The sequence below is a fragment of the Clarias gariepinus genome, chromosome 3 (assembly GCF_024256425.1).
Source record: "Clarias gariepinus isolate MV-2021 ecotype Netherlands chromosome 3, CGAR_prim_01v2, whole genome shotgun sequence".
Classification (NCBI taxonomy): Eukaryota; Metazoa; Chordata; class Actinopteri; order Siluriformes; family Clariidae; genus Clarias; species Clarias gariepinus.
This window is the reverse complement of record NC_071102.1, coordinates 6,714,469-6,734,825: the sequence shown is the minus strand read 5'-3', so window position 1 is coordinate 6,734,825 and position 20,357 is coordinate 6,714,469. Positions and strand designations below refer to the sequence as shown.

At 38.9% G+C, this 20,357-nt stretch overlaps 1 protein-coding gene across 6 annotated transcripts in view; it reads left to right on the top strand.

The window, feature by feature from the left end:
• fhod1 (formin homology 2 domain containing 1) overlaps positions 1-20,357 on the top strand; it is a 57,672-nt gene that overhangs the window by 14,395 nt on the left and 22,920 nt on the right. For all 6 annotated transcript variants that reach the window (XM_053491659.1, XM_053491658.1, XM_053491655.1 and 3 more), the window contains exons 4-11: positions 12,692-12,759; positions 13,366-13,471; positions 14,847-14,941; positions 16,199-16,310; positions 16,402-16,496; positions 17,307-17,450; positions 17,560-17,749; positions 18,232-18,409. In XM_053491659.1, the coding sequence (XP_053347634.1) occupies positions 12,692-12,759; positions 13,366-13,471; positions 14,847-14,941; positions 16,199-16,310; positions 16,402-16,496; positions 17,307-17,450; positions 17,560-17,749; positions 18,232-18,409 (988 nt within the window). The remainder of the gene's footprint in view (positions 1-12,691; positions 12,760-13,365; positions 13,472-14,846; positions 14,942-16,198; positions 16,311-16,401; positions 16,497-17,306; positions 17,451-17,559; positions 17,750-18,231; positions 18,410-20,357) is intronic.

The following is a 20,357-nucleotide window of genomic DNA, read 5'->3' as shown; positions in this document are numbered from 1 at the left end:
TTTTACTGATAAAGATTCTGAGTTGATTCTCGATACATAAATTAGAGATGTGCACTAAAATGTCTCTAAACACAGATTTATTTATTTAGAGATGGTGGTGGGGGGAAATTGGTTCAGCTACATATTGTGATATTTTTTATTTTTTTTGTGTGTGTGTTGCAATTTATGCATGAATTCCATAATGGATTTTCTTTAATGAATTTTATTTGATATACAGTATTTTGGGGTTTTGCAGTAAGTGGTAGACTGTTGCTGTTCCTCTGAAATCCCTCAGATCATGCACTCTAGTGTTCACACAACACTGTGTGGTAGGAGCAAATAAATTTGCTTAGAATTGTAGAAAAATATGTAAAAATAAATAATTGAATCGGGATAATTACAGAACGCAGTTCTAATACGAATCAAATCAGCACCAGGGTATTGTGATGATAATGAATCTGGTGATCCCTGGTGGTTTCCATGTCTAGTAAAGATCATAGGGTACACAATGAGTGTGAAAATGAATATACAGTAGGTCTGGTAATTTTATCCTACAGTGCTATAAAGTATTTGCCCCTTCTTGTTTTTTATATGATGATTTTATTTATTTAATGGAAAAAAAGATGTTCGAACATACTGTAGTGTGTCAAAGCTCTACTTTATTGATCGGAAGGTCAGTGGTTTGAGTCCCAGCTCCGCCAGGTTGCCACTGTTAAAACCTTGAGCAAGGCTCTTAACCCTGTCTGCTTAAGGGGTGCCGTATAATGGCTGATGCTGCCCTCAGACCTCAAACAGCAAAGAATAAGGAATTTTACTGTGCAGTCATGTATACGAGACAAATAATAAGCTGAACTTAACGTAATAATATAATTTGTTTGATGATCCAAAGTGTGACAAATATGCTAAATAAATAATTCAGGAATGGGTAAATACTTTTTCATGGCACTGTATAATGTTTAATGTAGTGCTTTACTGTAATTTGATTCATTAACTGCCAATAAATCAGTCTAAATGCACATAACAGCTGAACTAAATGATGAAATATATACTTTTTTATTTTATTATTATTTTTTATTAATCTGCTTTGTCAACCGATGCCTCCCCTGATTTAAACTTGTCCAATGCTGTTCCTGTAGCTCGTCCATGGGTTTCATTAGACATGTGGTTAAATGTACGTAGGTGTCCAGCCTCTGCACCAGGCTGTAGGTGATAAATATCAGTGCTTGTTGAATACCAGAGAGGCACGAAGTTGATCCAGATGCCCGACAGCAGCACCGGGGTCAGCTGCTACAGACCGCTACGTTTGCTCCGCTTCACAGATTGTAACCAACACATGAGGCTGATAAGAACCATTTGCTCTATGAGCTGCCAAGTGCTGCTTCTTAAGATGGATTAGAGTCACCTTCTGTCATTAGACAGGTCCAGGTCTCTCATCAGTTCTCAGCATCGCTGAACAGAGATTACGGGAAGGTGGAGGAGTTGGTGTCAAATGCTTTGGCCTTGGCTTTATGATGAATCTGATATCATTTGTACAAATTTGTACAAATAGAATTTTGAAATACAGTGGAGTATGATGTGAAAGTCGGTGCACTGGGGACAAATCTCCATGAATGTTATTGAGGATTTAGGATGAAACACTGGAAAGTCTGGTGTCTGATGTCTTTTCTTGTGAAATGAAATATTGAGCAATAAGTCATATTCCCTAATGAAAGTTAGATTTATTGTTTTGTTCAATTTTATTCCGTTGCTTTTTTTTTTGTGCTTGAAACCTGTTTCCACATTTTTGGTTTATTGTTGGAATGATTTTATTTACTAGTTTTTTTTATTATTATTATTGATTTTAGCTTAGTTTTAGCTTGCATTTAAACGGGCATTAAAATTCCATCAAGTTCATCATCTCAAACATTTTGGATGTCTCACTTTGTTTTTAATCTTCTATCTATAGCTGAGCTAAATTTAATTTTGTGATCACGATGAGGTACGATGTTATTTAAAGCCCCTTATGATGGTGTGCACTGGCTCTTTTTAAAGACACGGACTAGCTGAACATGTCCACATGTCTCTTAGATTCTGGAAATAATTTAGATTCTACTGCTATTGGTAATTTGTACAAGAGTACTCTTTGTACAGGTTTTTACTGCCTTTCCTTATAAGGTTGTGAGTTTTGGGCCAGAATTCTTGATCCTTCAGTTAACCTTTGGCCATGCTACGGGCACATTGTTAATAATGCCCGGACTGAAAGGTCAGAGGTGCTGACTTGTTCTCCACATGCGCTTTGTTCTGTTAAAAGACCAAACCTGTTTGTTTTAGCTTCAGGACGGAGGTGGATTAAAAAGGAAATAATACCCCAGTGATTGTTCATACCGCCTCCAATTTTTTAAGTATTTTTATTTCTGTTTTGTGTAACATCTGGGTCATCACCTTCAAATATATATATTTTTAATGAGATCATGGCGAAATAGTCTTGATATTTGTATGGTCCAGTATTTTTGTCGACGTAAAGGCAGCATCCTGTGCTGAGGTCGGTGTAGTTATCTATTCTTAAGGAAGTTGTGATGCTTTCACATCCTGTCTCTGTTGTTTTTGTCGTATTGGTTACAACAGGTGCTATAGTAGACTTTAACGTTCGCAGAATTGAAATGCAAATGCTGAGTGCCTGCAGTTTATGTTTTTATTCAGATTATTATTATTATTATGGAAGTTTTTTTTTTTTCCATATGGATTGATGTAGGCTTTTAGGTTCAGTACTAGCAAGACATAAAATCCTAAAGCTCTATCCATGGACCTTATGAGACCCTGCAAACTAGGCAGGAAAAACGTTAACTACAGCTTCAATTTAATTAATCTCAGACCCTTCACAACAGTGGATGGCAGAAGTACAGTACTGTTAACCGACATTAGACTACTGTTTAAATTCATGGATAGTTACATTCAAGGACAAAAAACATGTTTCACATGTGAGTGTGTGTATGGCATGCGTCATGGGTGTATGTGTGCATGCATGTGTGTGTGTGGGTGTAAGCGTGCATGCTTGCAAGTACGCATGTTTGTGCGCTGTGATGGATTGGCACCCCAAAGTCCCAAGTTTCCTGAGACTTTTGACCCCCGTGACCCTGCATACAGGATGAAGTTCTATAGACGTGAGAGTGAATTTTGGTAACCTAACGTGATTCCCCAGGTAACTCGGGTAACTACAGTAATACTGGTGCGCTATGTGGGATGTACTCTACAGTCCATTCATGGTGTTGCACACCAAGTAGTGTCCTTGTTCATGAATTAGAGAGGGATTTGGGATTCAGCCTTGTGTTAAACGCTAGTTAGTGCTTGAACATGGACAGTTCAGAGGCAATTCAGAACAACTTGGAAGCACTGTGTTGTTTATCATGACCTAATGCTGCTATCAGATGTGTTTTCTTACTGAAAGTGATTCAGGGACTGTTTTTCAATGCGTCCTTTGGCACTCTCATCCATTAAATAATGTCTCAAAAATGGTGCAGAAAGGTCAATTTGAAAGAACTTGTTTGTTCAAAAATGCATATCTAATGTTTCAAAGTTTTATTCGAGAACCTCAATGCTCCAAGACAGTCTTGTTAATGGCCTGCTTCGCTTTACTATTTTTAGTGCGTTCATGCTATTTTGTTTCCCCTATTTGATCTCATTTGTGACTATAATGACATCCTGTGTCAGAGATTGGTAGACAATAAACCCTGCCAGACCAACTGAGCAGAGATACGGGATATGTTTCCTGACTTGAAACAGAATGGATAGTCATAACAATCCTCTCAGTATAGACATATGATTTAAAGATAGAACAAGGGACAGATTTCGGCATGATCTAAAATACTGCATGTACAGTACGTCCATACAGCTGTTTGGTTTTTGGAGAGGCAGAAGAGCTTTTCAATTTCATACCAGCTATGAAGTCAATACATCAGGCAGGTCTGGTGAAACTTTACATGTTCGTTTATTGAACTTAATTTGTATGTGTTGAATAAAAATCTACCGTACAACCTGATCCAAGCTCAGTGCACAAGATTTTTTTTTTTTTTTTGAAAAACCCTGTCCAGTGGGATTCCAGCCTGGCTTTAGTCATTCTTCCTTGGAGGAAGTGTGCTTGTATTTTTTTTTTTTTTTCCCCTTATAGTCTTATATCACTAGTCACCTTGTTGGCTGACCCCACTGTTACACTACATTAACCGCAATTAAGTAAGGAGTCTGGCAGTCTCACGTCAGCTGTTTAAAATGATTCCTGTTGTTGTTGTTTTTAATAAATACTTAAAATACTTCATGGTGCTAAACCCGGGATTGTGTTGATGCACAAGCTGGAGACAATTTTAATTATTATAGAACATGTTTCAGAAAGGGAAATGCCAATGTCATAGACATTACTACTGTAGCACACAGGACTGACCCTGGGGCAAAAAAATGCATTCCAGTATTAGCCAATCAGCAATGATTACTGGTAGTCATGTTTTTCAGCTGAACTCTGACCCGGTGATTAAGACACTTCAAAGACTCGAAATTACTAATTAGATTCCTAGATAATATAAGGATTAAACGTACTCACCCATTACTGTATATTTAGCTCTGTTGTAGTAGAATATATATATATATATATATATATATATATATATATATATTTATATATACATACACACAGATTTTAACTTCGTATGTACCATCAACACCCTCAAAGTTTATATGCAAACTTTTTTTATTCATTGTTTTTCCTTCAGGTCAGTTTCCTCCTACTCCCTTAGATTTGCTAAGACAGCTTCCTTCTTCTGGACTCCTCTTCTGACTTCCTTCTTCTGAAATCCCAAGCGTGTTTGTGCTGAAATCACATCTATTGTTTAAAATCAATAAGTGGTTGCAAAAAACTCGTGACGTGTTTTTAACCCAGATGTCGTGAGCAAAGACGTATCGATGTGTGCCTGCATGCCATTTCCCAGGACAGACGCGGCCACTTTAGAGTCAGATGAAAGGCAGTTGTGAATGTGAACTGTCATGACATGTAAATCTGATCTGACAAAAAATTCCGAATTGCACAATGTATACTAAATATTTACGTGTTGGCTTTTCCAAAATGGTCTGTAGTGTGTGTGTGTGTGTGTGCCCTGCGATGGGCTGGCACCCCATGGAATGGGTTTTATTCCCCTCTATTCCATACAACTTTAACCTGTAAATAGGGTCAAAGGGGGCCATTGCAGGAGACTTGAACACCCTGGATGGGCTGCCAATCCACTATAGGGCACACCTTCATTCACACACTACCGGGCAATTTGGGAACGCCAATTAGCCTAACCTGCCTAATTACAGAGGGAACATGCAAACTCCATGCACACAGACCCAAGGCGGGAATCGAACCCGGACCCTGGGGGTGCGACACCACAGTAAATGTGAACTAACCACTATGCCGCCTTTATCTAATGTACAACAAACAGATAAAATAGATTTTATGGTGTTGAAAACTAGAAGCTGAATTAAATTTAACATCCTTTTTTTTTTGGTAATGGTACATTTTCAGTATATTTTATTATATAATGTTTTTTTTAAACGCTTCATTTGGTTTGCATCTTGTAAAATGTAAGCAGCGAAGACATCCTATGTTCTAGGACATGGCTTATTTACCGTATTTACAGAGTCAGAAGGCAGAACTAATCGGCCCACAGGAATGTAACGAATCTAGCAGTGATTTATGTCCTTTTTCCATGCAGCATTTTTTCCTGAAGGCAGAAAGATAACATGGTATTGTCCACTGATGCTGTACAGAGATGGGATAAAGTGATCGATCTGGGAATTATCTGCATGAACAGAAGAAACTTTTGTACGTGTTTTGGGTGGAAACTTGCCTATTGTTCTGTTTGGTGCTTTTTTTTTTATTATTATTCCCCCCAGGCATTTCCATTCCATTTACTTGTTTTTAAAATAGAGCTCGCCAATGTAGTTTGGACTGGAACAAAACATTTGTCGTGTATGACGAAAGTAAGCTTTTGATTTGCTTTTGGTTGTAAATGTTTGTAATTTGTTGTCTTGATGTGATTTCTTTCTCGCTGCCTCCTTGTTTGTCTCTTGTTTTCTCCTCAGCTGCAAATGTTCAGTTCAGTACTCTAAGAAAAGTTCACACAGATGAGCACATTCACCAGAGCATGTAGGAAGTTGTCTTTCTTGTTTGTGTTTTGGATAAACCTCCTGGTAAAGTCTGCACATTTAGACAGGGACTTGTCTGTCATTGCTTAAAACATATCTACAGTCTTGATCAGGTTCAGCAGGTCTGCCTTCCTCCCTTTAAAAGCATAACTTTAATAATAGAACACTTTTATCTTTCTTTATTAGGCTAGAAGCAATCCATTAATTTTAATCCATAATAACAGTAGTTATTATTTGCATGCAACCGGTTGCACAATTGGGGAAAAAAATAAAATAAAATCTATACACTTTAGTGGTGTACATAGTGGTGCACTGTGGCCTTGCACCTCCAGGATGGGGGTTCGACTCCCATCTCGGGTCTGTATGTGTGGACTTTGCATGTGCTTGGTGGATTTCTTCCCGGTACTCTGGTTTTCTCCCCCAGTCTAAAAACATGCAGGTTAAAGAGCTACTAGGGTTGTGAATGAGTGTGTGCGTGGGTGTGCCATACGATGGATTGGCACCACGTCTAGGATGTTACCCGCCTTGTCCCCAAAGTTTTCTAGGACAGGCTCCAGACCCCCATTACCTTTTCAGGATAAGCGGTATAGAAGATAAGTCAATGTCCTGTATGAACTTCACTGAAAATAGTTTACTTTAGAGAATCTCTTTAATTCATTCAGTCAAATTGGGCAGTCTCTATATTTTACCTCTTGTTAAATGACGGAATAACAGCTTTGTTAGGATTTTTGCCTGATTACTTTTACTATCAGAATCTAAACATGTGTTATATTGAATACTTGGTAAAGAAGGGGTTGGACAATGAAACTGAAACGCCTGGTTTAAGACCACAATAATTCATTAGTATGGTGTAGGGCCTCCTTTTGCCGCCCAATACAGCATCAATTCGTCTTGGGAATGACCAATACAAGTCCTGCACAGTGTCCAGAGTGGTTTTGAGCCATTCTTCTTGCAGAATAGTGGCCAGGTCACTATGTGCTGCTGGTGGAGGAAAACGTTTCCTGACTCGCTCCAAAACACCCCAAAGTGGTACAATAATATTTAGATCTGGTGACTGTTCAACTTCTTTCACTTTCATGTTCATCAAACCACTCTGTCCCGAGTTTTGCTGTGTGTATTAGTGCATTATCATCCTGATACAGTACATGGCACTACCTTCATGATACAATATTTGAACCATTGGGTACGTGTGGTCCTCCAGAATGGTTCAGAAGCCCTTGGCAGCGACGCACCCATCTACAGTAGCACAAGTATTGGACCTAGAGAATGCCATGATATTGCAGCTTAAACCATCACTGATCCAGCCCCATGCAACAGTCTGGGTGGTATGCTTCTTTGGGGCTTCTCCACACTGTAACTCTCCCGGATGTGGAAAAGACGGTAAAGGTGGACTCATCAGAGACCAATACTGCACATGTTTCACATTGTCCACAGCCCAAGATGTTTGGCATTGGCACAAATGACCAAAGGTTTGGCTATGGCAGCCCGACCATGTACGTTGACCCTGTGGAGCTTTAGACGAGCAGTTTTTGGTAGAAAAACAGGAGAGTTAAGGGGCACGTTTAATTCTACAGTGAGTTGAGCAGCTGCCGTTTTTTTGCGTGTTTTTTTTTTTGTTGTTGTTTTTTTTTTTTTTTTGGATACATTCTGGGTTAGCGCCCGGACATCCCTTTCAGACAGCTTCCTCTTGCGTCCACAGTTACTCCTGTTGAATGTGGTTCGTCCTTTTTGGTGGTATGCTGACATTACCCTGGATACCGTGGCTCTTGATACATTACAAAGACTTGCTGTCTTGGTCACAGATGCGCCAACAAGACATGCACCAAAAATTGGTCTTCTTTTGAACTCTGATATGTCACCCATAATGTTGTGTGCATTGGAATATTTTAACTTTACACTCTGCTCTTACTGATGAAATGTGCAATCAATGAAGATTTGCCACCAGGCTGGTCAAATTTAGCCATGAAACCTCCAACACTAAATTGGCCAGTGTTTCGGTTTCATTATCCGACCTCTATCTATAAAGGGAACCTGCGTCAAAATGAGGAAATTAAAAAAAGACAGGACAGCACTGGGTTAGCGCAAAAGCTACTGAGAATAAAAAAGAAAAAAAATAAATTTTTAATGTCATTAAAATAAATGTAACACCGGTTAGAAAATAGTGTTAAATTAATTAATAGTTAAATTAATCTCTTCTGTTCTGCAATTCACTTTTCCAACTGCTTGTTGGAGCGTGCATCCAAGTCCATTTACTTTGGACAGAGCATAAGAATACAACAGAACAATGTGTTCAATAATATGTGCTTGCGTAGTGTTGGCTACAGTAGCATATGACGGTTTAACAAACTGATTAACTGTTTTCTGTTTGCGAGCCATCTCCTAAATTAAATGCAACTCTGCTGTATTATCACATGTGCTCATGTACTCTCGTGCAGGCCAGGGAGACGCAGAGGAGGAGAGGGTCTTTCACAGGATCGAAGATCACCGCATTTTTGGTTGTGAGGAATCAATCACCAGGCACATTGAAAACAGTTTCAATCACAATTTGAAGTTTTAAGATTCAAGCCTTAAGCGTGGAAAATACTGACATAAACCATGAGAGACTGCTTAGAGCCCTGACCTTAATAAACAGTGCTGACTGCACTCCCAGGTCTCCTCCAGCGCCTGACCTCACTAATGCTCTTGTAGCTGATGGATCACAAAGGCCCATAGCCTTGCTCCAAAATTTAGTGGAAAGCCTTACGAGAAGAGTGGAATTATTACAGTAAAAGGGGAAATTTAATCTGGAAGGAGATGATCAACATAAGGAAAGTACATAATATGTGATGATCAGGCAACCAGAAACTGTTATATGTAAATATATGTAATGTATTAAATCTATTACCATGCTCTCATATGGAACGGTACTGCCCCAGGGCTCTATCTTGAATGTGTGCATCCTGAATATTTTATACATTAATTGTGAATCCTAAAACATCCTTACATGGTAACCACCCATGCCATTGCTGTTTGTGGACATGCCCGCATGCACACACAGATAATTACAACAGCTCTTTGACACCGTCTTCCTGTCTCTCTCTTCCTGACTCTCTCTTCCTCCCTCTTATTTCTGTGCAAAAATGCACACAGGGACAGTAATTACCTCACATAGCTGTCATGAGCAACCACCAGCCTGCTGGTCGTCAAAGCAGTCCACCAAAACAACGCCACGCTTTCCAGGAGAAAAGCATGTCGGAAAAAGCCCAGTGCAAAGTCAGGCTAAGGGGTTGCTCACCCATAAGGAATCCACCTACCAAAAATGTGTAATTATTATGGGTCATTAGCGTGGAGCTTAACATCATTGAACTCGATAAAATCTAAGACAAATTCGGCATGTGAAGAAAAATGTATCCAGGAATATTTATTGTGCCATAAAGCATCACTGTTTTGTTGAGTCGTTGCAATATCTTGGGTAATGTCCACATATTAATGATTATAAATTAATTAGACAAGGTGTTAATGTATGTGCAATGTGGAGCAGTTCAGGTGATCACCGTAGCTTGTCCGTAAACTCTAGATGCAATCAGTCTGTACTCGTGTCTGGATGTTTGTTGTTTTTAACTCATCCAATCTTTGTGTTCATGTCATGACATGACTTAAAACCTGCTGGTGAAAGTGGTTTTAAAATGAAAGTGACTCTCTCACCGAGTATAACCAGGTAAAGGTAATAATTGAATAACTATGGGCTGGATCCTTCTGTTTATGATTTCCTATTTCCAAGTTAAACACATCTGCCCGCAGTGAACAAACCATGACTTTATGTTTAGATTAAACAAACATGCCGAGATCTGGGTGGGATTGTGATCTGTCCTTTCCTCCCTACTTCCAAACTAAAGGGAACAAATTAACGGAACAAACTGCTGTCCTGTGTGAGATTATTTGCCGGCATGGCACGGGTCCAGTATAAAAAAAAAAAAATTAAAAAAAATCTCTCTGCAAATCTATTTAAAATTCTTCAGGTTGATCAGCTTCGTCCTTCCGTGTCCCCGCCCACATACAAGGGACATATTGAGGGCTCGCTGTGATGATACGGAGAATGATGTGAATTTTGTGCTATGGCATCCACGTTACAAATTTTACCCCTGTTAAACAGTTATAGGAGACACTGTAAGGTTTTGTTAAAGTACCCTGTCCACCAATAATATCGAAATGACCATTTTCATTTTTTTTCAACATTAAGAAATTGTCCAATTAACCAATGGATGCGCGAAAATTATTCTGGAATGGCGTGAAATTATGCATAAGTATAATCAGGGTATAAGTTGTACCCCTGGGGCGCAAAAGTGGCCCAAATTTGCCCCATTGACATATCATGGTAAAGGTACTCCCCATTGAAACAGAACGTGCTCACAGTTGGTAACTTATGGTAACTTCCATATGAACTTTGAAACTGAACCCAACAGTGGATCCTATTGTCAGAGAGACATGGGGGGCGGGCTCATTTCACTCAATCAATCAGTCTTTTAGGATTCTTGTGAAGCTGTCAAGCCACGCCCTAGCAACCACTTTAGAGCACCTTAGCAACTGATCTCGTAGACGGTCATTAGAAAAGGGCCAGAGGCCTGAGTTTTGCCACGGCAAGCACTACTTACCTGTCTAAAAATGGCATTTTCAACCACACACACACACACACACACACACAAAAAGCTTTGCTATAGTTATGCTCTCCAAAATTAAGTGCAAGAAAGTGTTTCTCATTCTCTGTTCGTAAAAGCAGTTTCATTGATCATTAAATGTCTTCGCTTTAACTTTAGCCCCTTAGTGTAAGAGTTTAGACAGTAGTGATGCAATGAGCAACTGTTTAATAATAGCTTGTTTGAATTAATCAAACTATACATGCATATAATAAAATGGCCTGCTGCTGTTAACCAGGCTTAACATGATCAAACTGGCTTGTTATAATCAATCTGGCGATCAAAATTCCTGCATAATAAACCGCAGTTTCTGCACTTCTCCTCTCAGCCAAAGTCTTCACATAGCGGGTTTTTAATTTGGCATGAAAAAAGACAAAAAGCGTAAAGGTGCTTCGCTTAAACAAGCCCAGGACGGAGTTATGAGAAGTCGAGGTATTGCAAGTGCTGTTCTGGGATATTGCTGCTGCTGCTGTTGTTGTAACCTGTGTTGTGTAGTTCAGCCAGGACACGTTTGCTCTTTGGCATTGTTTAGCGTCAAAAGAAAATCGTTCCAGTGAAAAGAAAAGTAGTGCAGCCATAAATCTGTCTGTGGTAAGAAGTGCAACAGACCTCATGTTGCAGCTTGTATGGATTACCGCTTAAATATGCCTTTTTTATTATGATTGTTTGTTTCTATTACAAAGCAACTTGTATAGATAATGGTGTTGATTTCCTTTTTTTTTGTGATTTAAGGCCACAGGCTGTGTGGCTTGTTTTTGACACCTCTCCCATGTCAAATGAGGTGATAGAAATGAAATAAATGGTGCAATCTACAGTATATGCATCATCTTTTATGATTATATTAGTTTCGCAAAATAGTTTAATAGTTTGGCATCCTTCTTTTCAGTTGGATGCCTTCATCATTCAAGTTTTTGAAAGGTTTTCCATGTATTCACTTGTCCTGCTGTAAAACGAGCAGTTTGTCGTTTTCACAGCACTGTACTGTCTGTAATGTAATCCTCAATATAAAAGATCCTGTGAACTGAAATTGCCTTCTGAATTAAATGGCACAGTGCTGCGCATCAGTTTAACCTGGGGTGGAGCAAACTTCCAGGACGGAAATAATACAAACACTAACCTGAAATAAAGAAACCAGCAACTTCCGTTCTGTAACAGTATTGTTACTCACATTACTTACCCTAACCCTATAATTATATGGTTTATTAGTGGATTAAAATAGCTTTAAAATGACAAACCACACCTTTACATCGTCATGCCATGTCGATTAACTAATGAAGGTTGATGACGAAGCTTTGTTATAGTTGATTATATAGTTTCTGTATGCATGGTTTCTTTTATGCTATTGTCAATTTGGAAAATGTCACACTTTCGGATTCCTTCACAAGCAAAGTGTGTGTGCCTCTTGCATACAGTATTCTCATTTCAGCTACAAAATTCTGCAAAATAATCTATGTTTTTAATTATTATTATAGCTAAAATCTAGATTAATAAACGAACTAAACGGAGTTGTGACTGACTTGGGTACATGAGTGTAGAATATTAAAATCATATTCAGATTTTGCCGAATTCATCAAATATTGTTTGTGATATCGTAGTGTGATTTAAAAGACAATTACACAGATAGTGTAGTTAGTTACGGGTACTGTGCACCTACTGATTGGTGAGATGCAAGTTCATAAGGGTTGAACCCTTAAGCTGAACTTTTTAGTCAACTCTCTGCTAGCATTGTCTTAACAGAGCATGATTGTGTTAAGATAAAATGCAAAAAAACTTTTTATACCATGACAAAAAGCAAACTTTGTGCATGTGCATGCCGCCCCTTTCCAGTGAAGGACTTATTTGATCTTTCAACAGATATCATATCAACACTGTTGTTCTGTCTCTTGCAGAGAAGCTGTATAACTCCCACGGGCCTGAACTGCGTCGCTCACTCTTCTCATTAAAGCAACTGTTTCAGGTGAGTTTGCAGTGAGGTGACTACTGTACATAATGGCACTGATTTGGATAATGGATATAGCTTGATTGATGACCTATGAAGAACTGTACAGTGTTGTTTATTTATCTTTACTAGCAAGACTTTATGATGATTAATGAGCCGTCATGCATCTTGGCACTTGTAGAGAGTTTATTTGAAGGTTATGTGTAATTACAGTTTCCCAGACTTTTCATTGATAAAGTAGCATCAGTGCTCAAGACTGTGATGTGTTTTTTTGTTTTTTTTTTCTCCAGGTAATGAAATGCAATTAAATGTTGAAATGTACAAGTGTCTGATGAATTAAAGAAAAAACCCACATGCAGCTATTAGACATTGCGCTTATGTTTGTACATCATGTTTATACCTTTTTTTTTTATGGTGCTGTGTGTAAATATTCATCCCAGTGCTTAGCTTGTGCAGAGTTTATATAAAATTCAGTTTGTTTGTGTTTTGGGAATTAATAATTGCAGTATATTGTTGTAATTAATGGGTCATTTATGATTGAAGAATCTTATCATAACACAGAGAAAACATTAGATAAAATCATAAACTAATTATAACGGTTTGTTTGTTCTGTCTGTCTTACAGGATGATAAGGATCTTGTCCCAGAGTTTGTGAATTCTGATGGCTTGACCTGCTTTATAAAAGTGGGCGTAGAGGCGGACCACAACTACCAGAACTACATTCTTCGAGGTGAGGAATCAGGAAAGGAAAAGGGAATTTAAATGCAAATTGTGACTAAAATCAAAAACTGAATAAAATGGAGTATTTTTGAAAAATGATTAAAAAAAAAAAAAAAAAGATTGATTTAGAAGTTTAGAAGTCGGTGAGGGGGTGTGGAAGAGGGGGTGTAATAACGGGGATAGGGCCAGATGGGCAAGGGGTGAGGGGGTGTACTCAGTGGTCAGATGGGAGAGGGGGTGTGATCGGACGGGCATCTCAGTGGGAAGACGGGGATGAAATGTGATCAATGGTAAGACAGACGTCCCGGTGTGGCCAATGGTGAGGTAAACAAGTGGGTATAACAAAGTGGGTGTGGTGAAAGGATGAGACGGACCACGGATATTGCTAAGAACATGGTGGTAAAGGGGTGTGGCTAAGAGCGTGGGTTCAAATTCCACATGACAAATTGGTAATTAAGATATTTTTGTTCAGGTTGCATATCTCAAACATAACTAAAACTCAGGGGGGAAAAATAACATTTTAGAAGCAAATCAGCAAACTGTATACATTTTTACTGTTTTTACAAAACTTGCTTTGTTTTGGGGCATTGGTAGCTCAGTGGTAAGGAGCTTCGCTTCTGTCCTGCCATGAAGTTCCTGAGTTCACGTCCCAGCCAATGCCTTACATTTTTAGATCCAATTACAATGTTTGGATCAAGTGATCCAGTGTGGTGACCTTTTTAAGGGGAACAGCAGAAAGAACAACAACCTTTGCTTTATTAGTTTGATGCACCATGTAAAATCATGACATTTTAGTCGATATACAGTATTAACCATGTGTTAACCAACAGTTATATATTTAATGTTTGAATTTTGTGCCATTTATTACATTGTTTACCAATTATGCATTAAAATGAGTCCTGTTATGCATATAAACACAAAGCTAAAGAGAAAAACCCCTCTATATCAATATAATAAAAAATAATACGAGAATTTTTATTACGGTATATCTCATGCCCCAAACACAGCTAAAGCATGCTGTGATGTGATGAGTGTAAACTCTCATAAAGCTCTGTACATGCTGCTTGTTTTTTAGCTTGACTTGTAATCAGTCCGCTCTGTCCCGGGTTCATGTCAAGTGCATATAAACGCTGTGCTGTTTTATGTTTTAGATTAATAACCTCGTGTATTCTGCAGTGCTGTAGCTTTGGCGTGGGTTATGGGACAGGAAGTTTATACTGGAACAACAAACAGCTTTTAGTATAAATCTGTATATCCAGCAGAACGAAGCCTGATCCTTGGTGATGAACTTCTCACCGTATGTTATTGGAATCTAGATGGAGGGGAAAAAAAAAAAGTGTAGCATCAATAAGTTTAGCTTAGTGTGTGTTTGTGTTATGTTGCAGCTTTGAGTCAAATCATGTTGTTCGTGGACGGGATGAATGGCGTTATAAACCATAACGAGACGGTGCAGTGGCTGTATACGCTTTGTGGAAGCATGGTGAGTAACCACATTATATAACGGCATATACACACACACACAAACACACACATGCACACGGTCTAATTAGTGGTGGACTGCGGTTGACTGTTCTTAGTTTGTGGGCAGCGAAGTTTAAATACTTCCGTGTTCAAAGCTGCTAACTAAACAGAAAAGGTGAAGCACTGAGAAAAGGGTTATTAGTGTGACAACAATCTTCCACTTTCACGGTATTGAGCAAGATACTGTAACTGCATGTTATAAATCACATTATCTCTGTTAAATGAGGTCACATTTAAGCATCGTTTTAAGAAGGATTAAAATCAAGTCGAAATCAAGCAAGTTAATATTTCACAAAAATCAGTGCATTTGTTTGGAAAATAGATAACATCTTTCATGCTTCGTTGCCAGCATAAAGCTCGACATGTGTTGGTGTTTAGTCAGTGCTCGAACCTGAAGCACCTGGTGCTTAGGGTTTATTTACAGATCTGGAGTAGATTTTTACACTACAGTGCCCTGGTTCATGCAGAGCTTCCTGAGCAGTTCATCCTCAGCCGAGGTTCTTGTCCTCACTGATGTCACGCCTTCACTAAGGAAGTGAAAATAACAGATGTTGCAACAACATCTCCCGGGTTTCAGGACCGATTTTAAGATTGGCTTCAGATTTGTTCTCATGACTCAGAAGTGTGCAAAAGTTTTATCACGCAAGCCTTCGCTGGTTAGGGGTGGTGGGTTTTAAAATGTTTTTTTTTTTGTTTTTGTTTGTTTCTCTTTTTCAAAAATGTTATTTTAAGGTGTTTCTTTGATCTGAAAATTAAATTGTGTCACCAAGATTTTTGGGGAGCTTTTGTGTGGACAAGATGAAAAGCAAATCAGGGTTTGCTTTCAATTAATGATGCATTCATGTGTGCTATTAACATAAATACTGTAGATATTTTACAAATGAAAATATCAATCTGCATCATCAAAATGCAATCATTTTGTCCAACGCTCTCCTGAACATGATCCCTTGCCAGTTCTTTATATTAAACTATACCTGAGTTAATGCCATTATGAAGGAGCCCTTTAGAGGTCAGTGTGAACTTCCTTGAAGGTCAGTGTAGAGGAAATTCAGTTAAGGCATAGTACTAGAATGAGTGCACTACACAAGCTTCTTTATTATTCTTAAAAAAAAAAAAAAAGTTTAGCTCTAAGTAAGTCTCTTGTTTTGTTACTGCCATCTAGTGTACAAGGGATGCAAAGACAGGCTCTGACTCTCTCCCTCTTTCTCTCTCTCAGTCTCGGCTGGTTGTAAAGACGGCTCTGAAGCTCCTCATAGTGTTTGTTGAATACACAGAGTCGAACAGCCCGCTATTTATTCAGGCTGTTAACACGGTGGATAGCAAAAGAGGTAAAAAGCTCATGATGCATGCACACAAACTCGGAGGAAGTGTTATTTACATGTACTTTAAATGAGGTTCATTCTGAATGTTCTGTTCCAGGTATAAAGGCCTGGTCATACATGGTGTCGATTTTAGAGGAGAAGAATGGATCTGATACAGAGCTCCTGGTCTTCACTATGACTCTCATTAACAAGGTAGCACATACACCACATCTTGACCTTAATCAGAGGAGCAATTTAGACTGCACACAGCTCCAGAGTACAGGTCTACTGTACTGCCTTTTAGATTGGTTTTAACTCCTATCCATGGCACAGTCAGAAGAATGATGGCTGATGGGGAAAAACGGAAATTCAGCTTAACAAGATCACAAGATCATGACCACATGCATTCCATTGATATGATGTACTGTATATAATGTATGAAATACTGTCATTCACTGCCTCCAGAGGCTCTTTTAGTGGGCATTGTGCATAATGCACCACTTCATGTGCTTTCCTTCTTATGCTGACGTGGACGTCTTTTTCTTTCTTTTTTTTTTCCCCCCTGGCCACACAGTTCCTTCGCATTGTGTGTGGAATGGCTGTTAATCCAGTTCAGTCTTTATTCGTCACATTTACATTACTGAACAATAAAATTCTGTATTTTTCATATCTCAGCTTTATGTTAGTACAGTAGGCTGGGGTAGGAGCGCATGATAAGCCATTAGACTCCACCCCTGGGGCAGACGGGGTTAAGGATCTTGCTTGAGGGCCCGACAGTGGTAACCTGGAGCTGGAGCCTTACCGCACTGAGCCTCCACTGCCCCATAGAGACATCACTGTTAAGCATAGCTGTGATTTATACTCACATTTGTTTTATGATGCAATTTCACCAAATGTTTAAATGATCTCTTATTTATTTATTTTATTTGTAAACTTCTCTGTAGATTCGTGACCTACAAATATGAACCTAGGGGGTAAATACTTACGCAAACCACTAATGCATTTCACCGCTCTCCCCGTCAGACTTTAGCCGCTCTGCCCGACCAGGATTCATTCTATGATGTGACCGACTCGTTGGAGCAGCAAGGGATGGAGCACATCATGGAGAAACACGTGAACAGCAAGCTCATCGACCCTGACCTCAAACACCAGTTTACTATATACGAGGTACAGGAACAGCAGCATAATTGATACTGAACACCAGCCGGTATTCACTGTGCTGTACATGAGAAGTCTACTTATCTTAGTGTCATGTAGTTGTATGTATTTTGTTTAGAATGCTTTGAAGCATGAGGACGGAGAGATAGACGAATCGTCTACTCTTATCCGTAAGGAGCGAAGGAAAGCCACGAACAGCGAGCAGGAGGGCAGGAGGAGCCGACGGTCCTCGGCACACAATCTTCTGGATGCGTCGGTCTCTTCCTCTCTTCCCGTTTCTGCGCCTTCCTCCCTCAGTCCCACTTCAGGTTTCTCACATCAAGTCTCCTATTTCAAAGATTTTAGAAATGATAGTTCAAAAATTTACACTAAACCTATTTGATTAAGGCGGACAGCCAATTCAGCTGATAATTATAAGATTTGTTTTTAATTATATAATAATTATAAATCTTTTAAATTATAAAAAATTATATTTAATAAAAATGGGGGTGGAGAAAGTCATAGATATGACAGAGATACGGCAGAGATAATAATTTATAACGGAAGTAGAAAAGAACATTGTACGTACATATAAAAGCAAAAATGGATGTGCTTTTACTTTTAGGCAATGACTGAACAGACCATAAAGCCCATTAGTCACTCATTAACAAAAGAAAACTTCCCATCAGATTTAGATTGTGCTCTATCTTGCTTTATACTGTAGTTTGCTTTCTAATCCTTGACCTTGTCACACACTTGCACCTGTTTTACAATACAAGAGCATACTGTAGTGAGCTTGTTACTCTTCCAGGTCCAAGCTCTAGCAACACCTCTCCAGTCCTCTCCATCACGCCATCCTCGCCCTTCCCATCTACCCCCGTCAGCAGTCACCCAGTAAGAGTCTCCTTGAGTGAATCTGAGCCCAGCTCACACAGCTCAACCCCGGTCATGCCGTCTGTCGTAGTAAATGAAACTCCAGCCAGCGATGGGTAAGTAGAGCCTGGGTGATGAGTGTGTAAGTGTGTTTTAAACTGCAACATTCTGTAGAGACATGTCTTTTCTCCCCTCATCCACATGGTGGGGCTATAAACTGGGATTAGATTTTAAAGTGCTGCCTGTAGCGCGTGCACAAATAGGATTCAGTTTTTATGGAGTAATCATTGCCCTCACTATATAGACATATATACTGCAAAAAGGGAATCTCAGCATGTGACAATATCTTGATCTACAGTTTCTTAATATAAATATTTAACTTAGCAAGTAGATGATTATGCTATTATTACGCCTGATTTAGTTTCATTCAAGAAATAAATAGTTAAAACTAGTAAAATAACCTGCCAGTAAAACAGCCTTCTAGTTCCATAATATTCCCTGATATTTATTTATTACATTGTAAAACAATGCTTAATGCATCCAAAATATGCAATAATCTATTAAAAGTTGATGTTGAGATGTGGCTGCTAAAGCCTTTATAATGGCTCTAATCTGAGGTCCTGTTTGTTAATTGGTGATTTTTGAGACTGGTAACTTTAAATGATCTTCCCTTCTGCAGCAGAGGTAATTTTGGTTTTCCTGGGATGGTTTCCATGGGAGCCAGTTTCATCATGGTGCTTGAATTAAAAAATTATACATTTATAGATAGATTTTACTAAATTCAAGATACAGTGGAGACCTTGGATTATGAGCATAATTCGTTCTGGAAGTGGGCTCGTATTCCAAAACACTCATAAACCAAATTAAATTTTCCCATAAGAAATAATGGAAACTCTAATTATTCGTTCCCCAGCCCAAAAAATAAATACATAAATAATTAATACAAAGTAAGAATAAAACAAACTAACCTGCACGTTACCTTAAAAAAAAAGTAAAAATAAATCCCGACAGATAAGTGTTTCCATTTATGCGCACAGGCGCTGTGTGCAATTTGACACCGTGCCGGTTCGCACAGTGCCGGATTACGCGCGCACACAACGTCAGGCTGAGGAAGAATATGGATTCTAATAAAAAAGTAAAATAAATTACGACAGATACAGTAAATGTTTCTGTTTATATGCGCAGGTGCTGTGTGCGCGCGTGCGTAATTTGACACAGTGCCGGTTCACAAACGCACACACACAGAGCGTCTGCCTGCTGCTCTTTTTTTCTCTCTCTCTCTCTCTCTCTCTCTTACTAAAGGCACAAAGAATGTGTGAACCGACACAGTGTCAAATTACGCGCGCACACACAACGACAGGCTGAGGGAGAAAATGCATGCACGGATGTTGATTATACCAGTGAGAGACACGCACTAAAACCCAGCAGGGTGACCGATGAGACGATTGGGTGACCGATGAGACCGATGAGACCAGTGGGTAATCGATGAGACGATTAGCCACTTCCGCAGCGCATGAGAGAGAGAAAAAACGTTGGCTCAGTTGGGATCACGTGACGCTCTGCGTCAAAACAAGAACCGCATGCATGATACTTGGTACTTGTAAACCAAAATCTGCTCGTTTTTCAAGTCAAATTAAAAAAACAAATTTTGCCCATCTTGCGGAACACTCGCAAACCATGTTACTCACAATCCGAGGTTTCACAGTACTTTTACTTGCTGCTGTGTTATTTTTGCAGAGTAGACATAAACATTTAAGCACCGTCTTTAAATTGAACCTTTTTTTATGGCCATAAATTTAATTTGTCTTCTTAATTATTACTTCTTAAACATTAAAAACTTTTTTTTAGCCTTGGTACAACTTACCTTTTTGCTGTTTTCTGAACGTTTTCTATATCCTAATTGATGTAAAATATGCTGAAGAATTTAAGAGGTTGCACTTTCTAATCTATTGTTAATGTGTTTTTAAGGAGAGCTTGTCCTGAGGTTTTCACAGACTCGTGCTGTTACAAGTCCTTATTTGACCCACTAATCTTAAGCTGTGCTGGCTAGCAAAGTGTTATTCT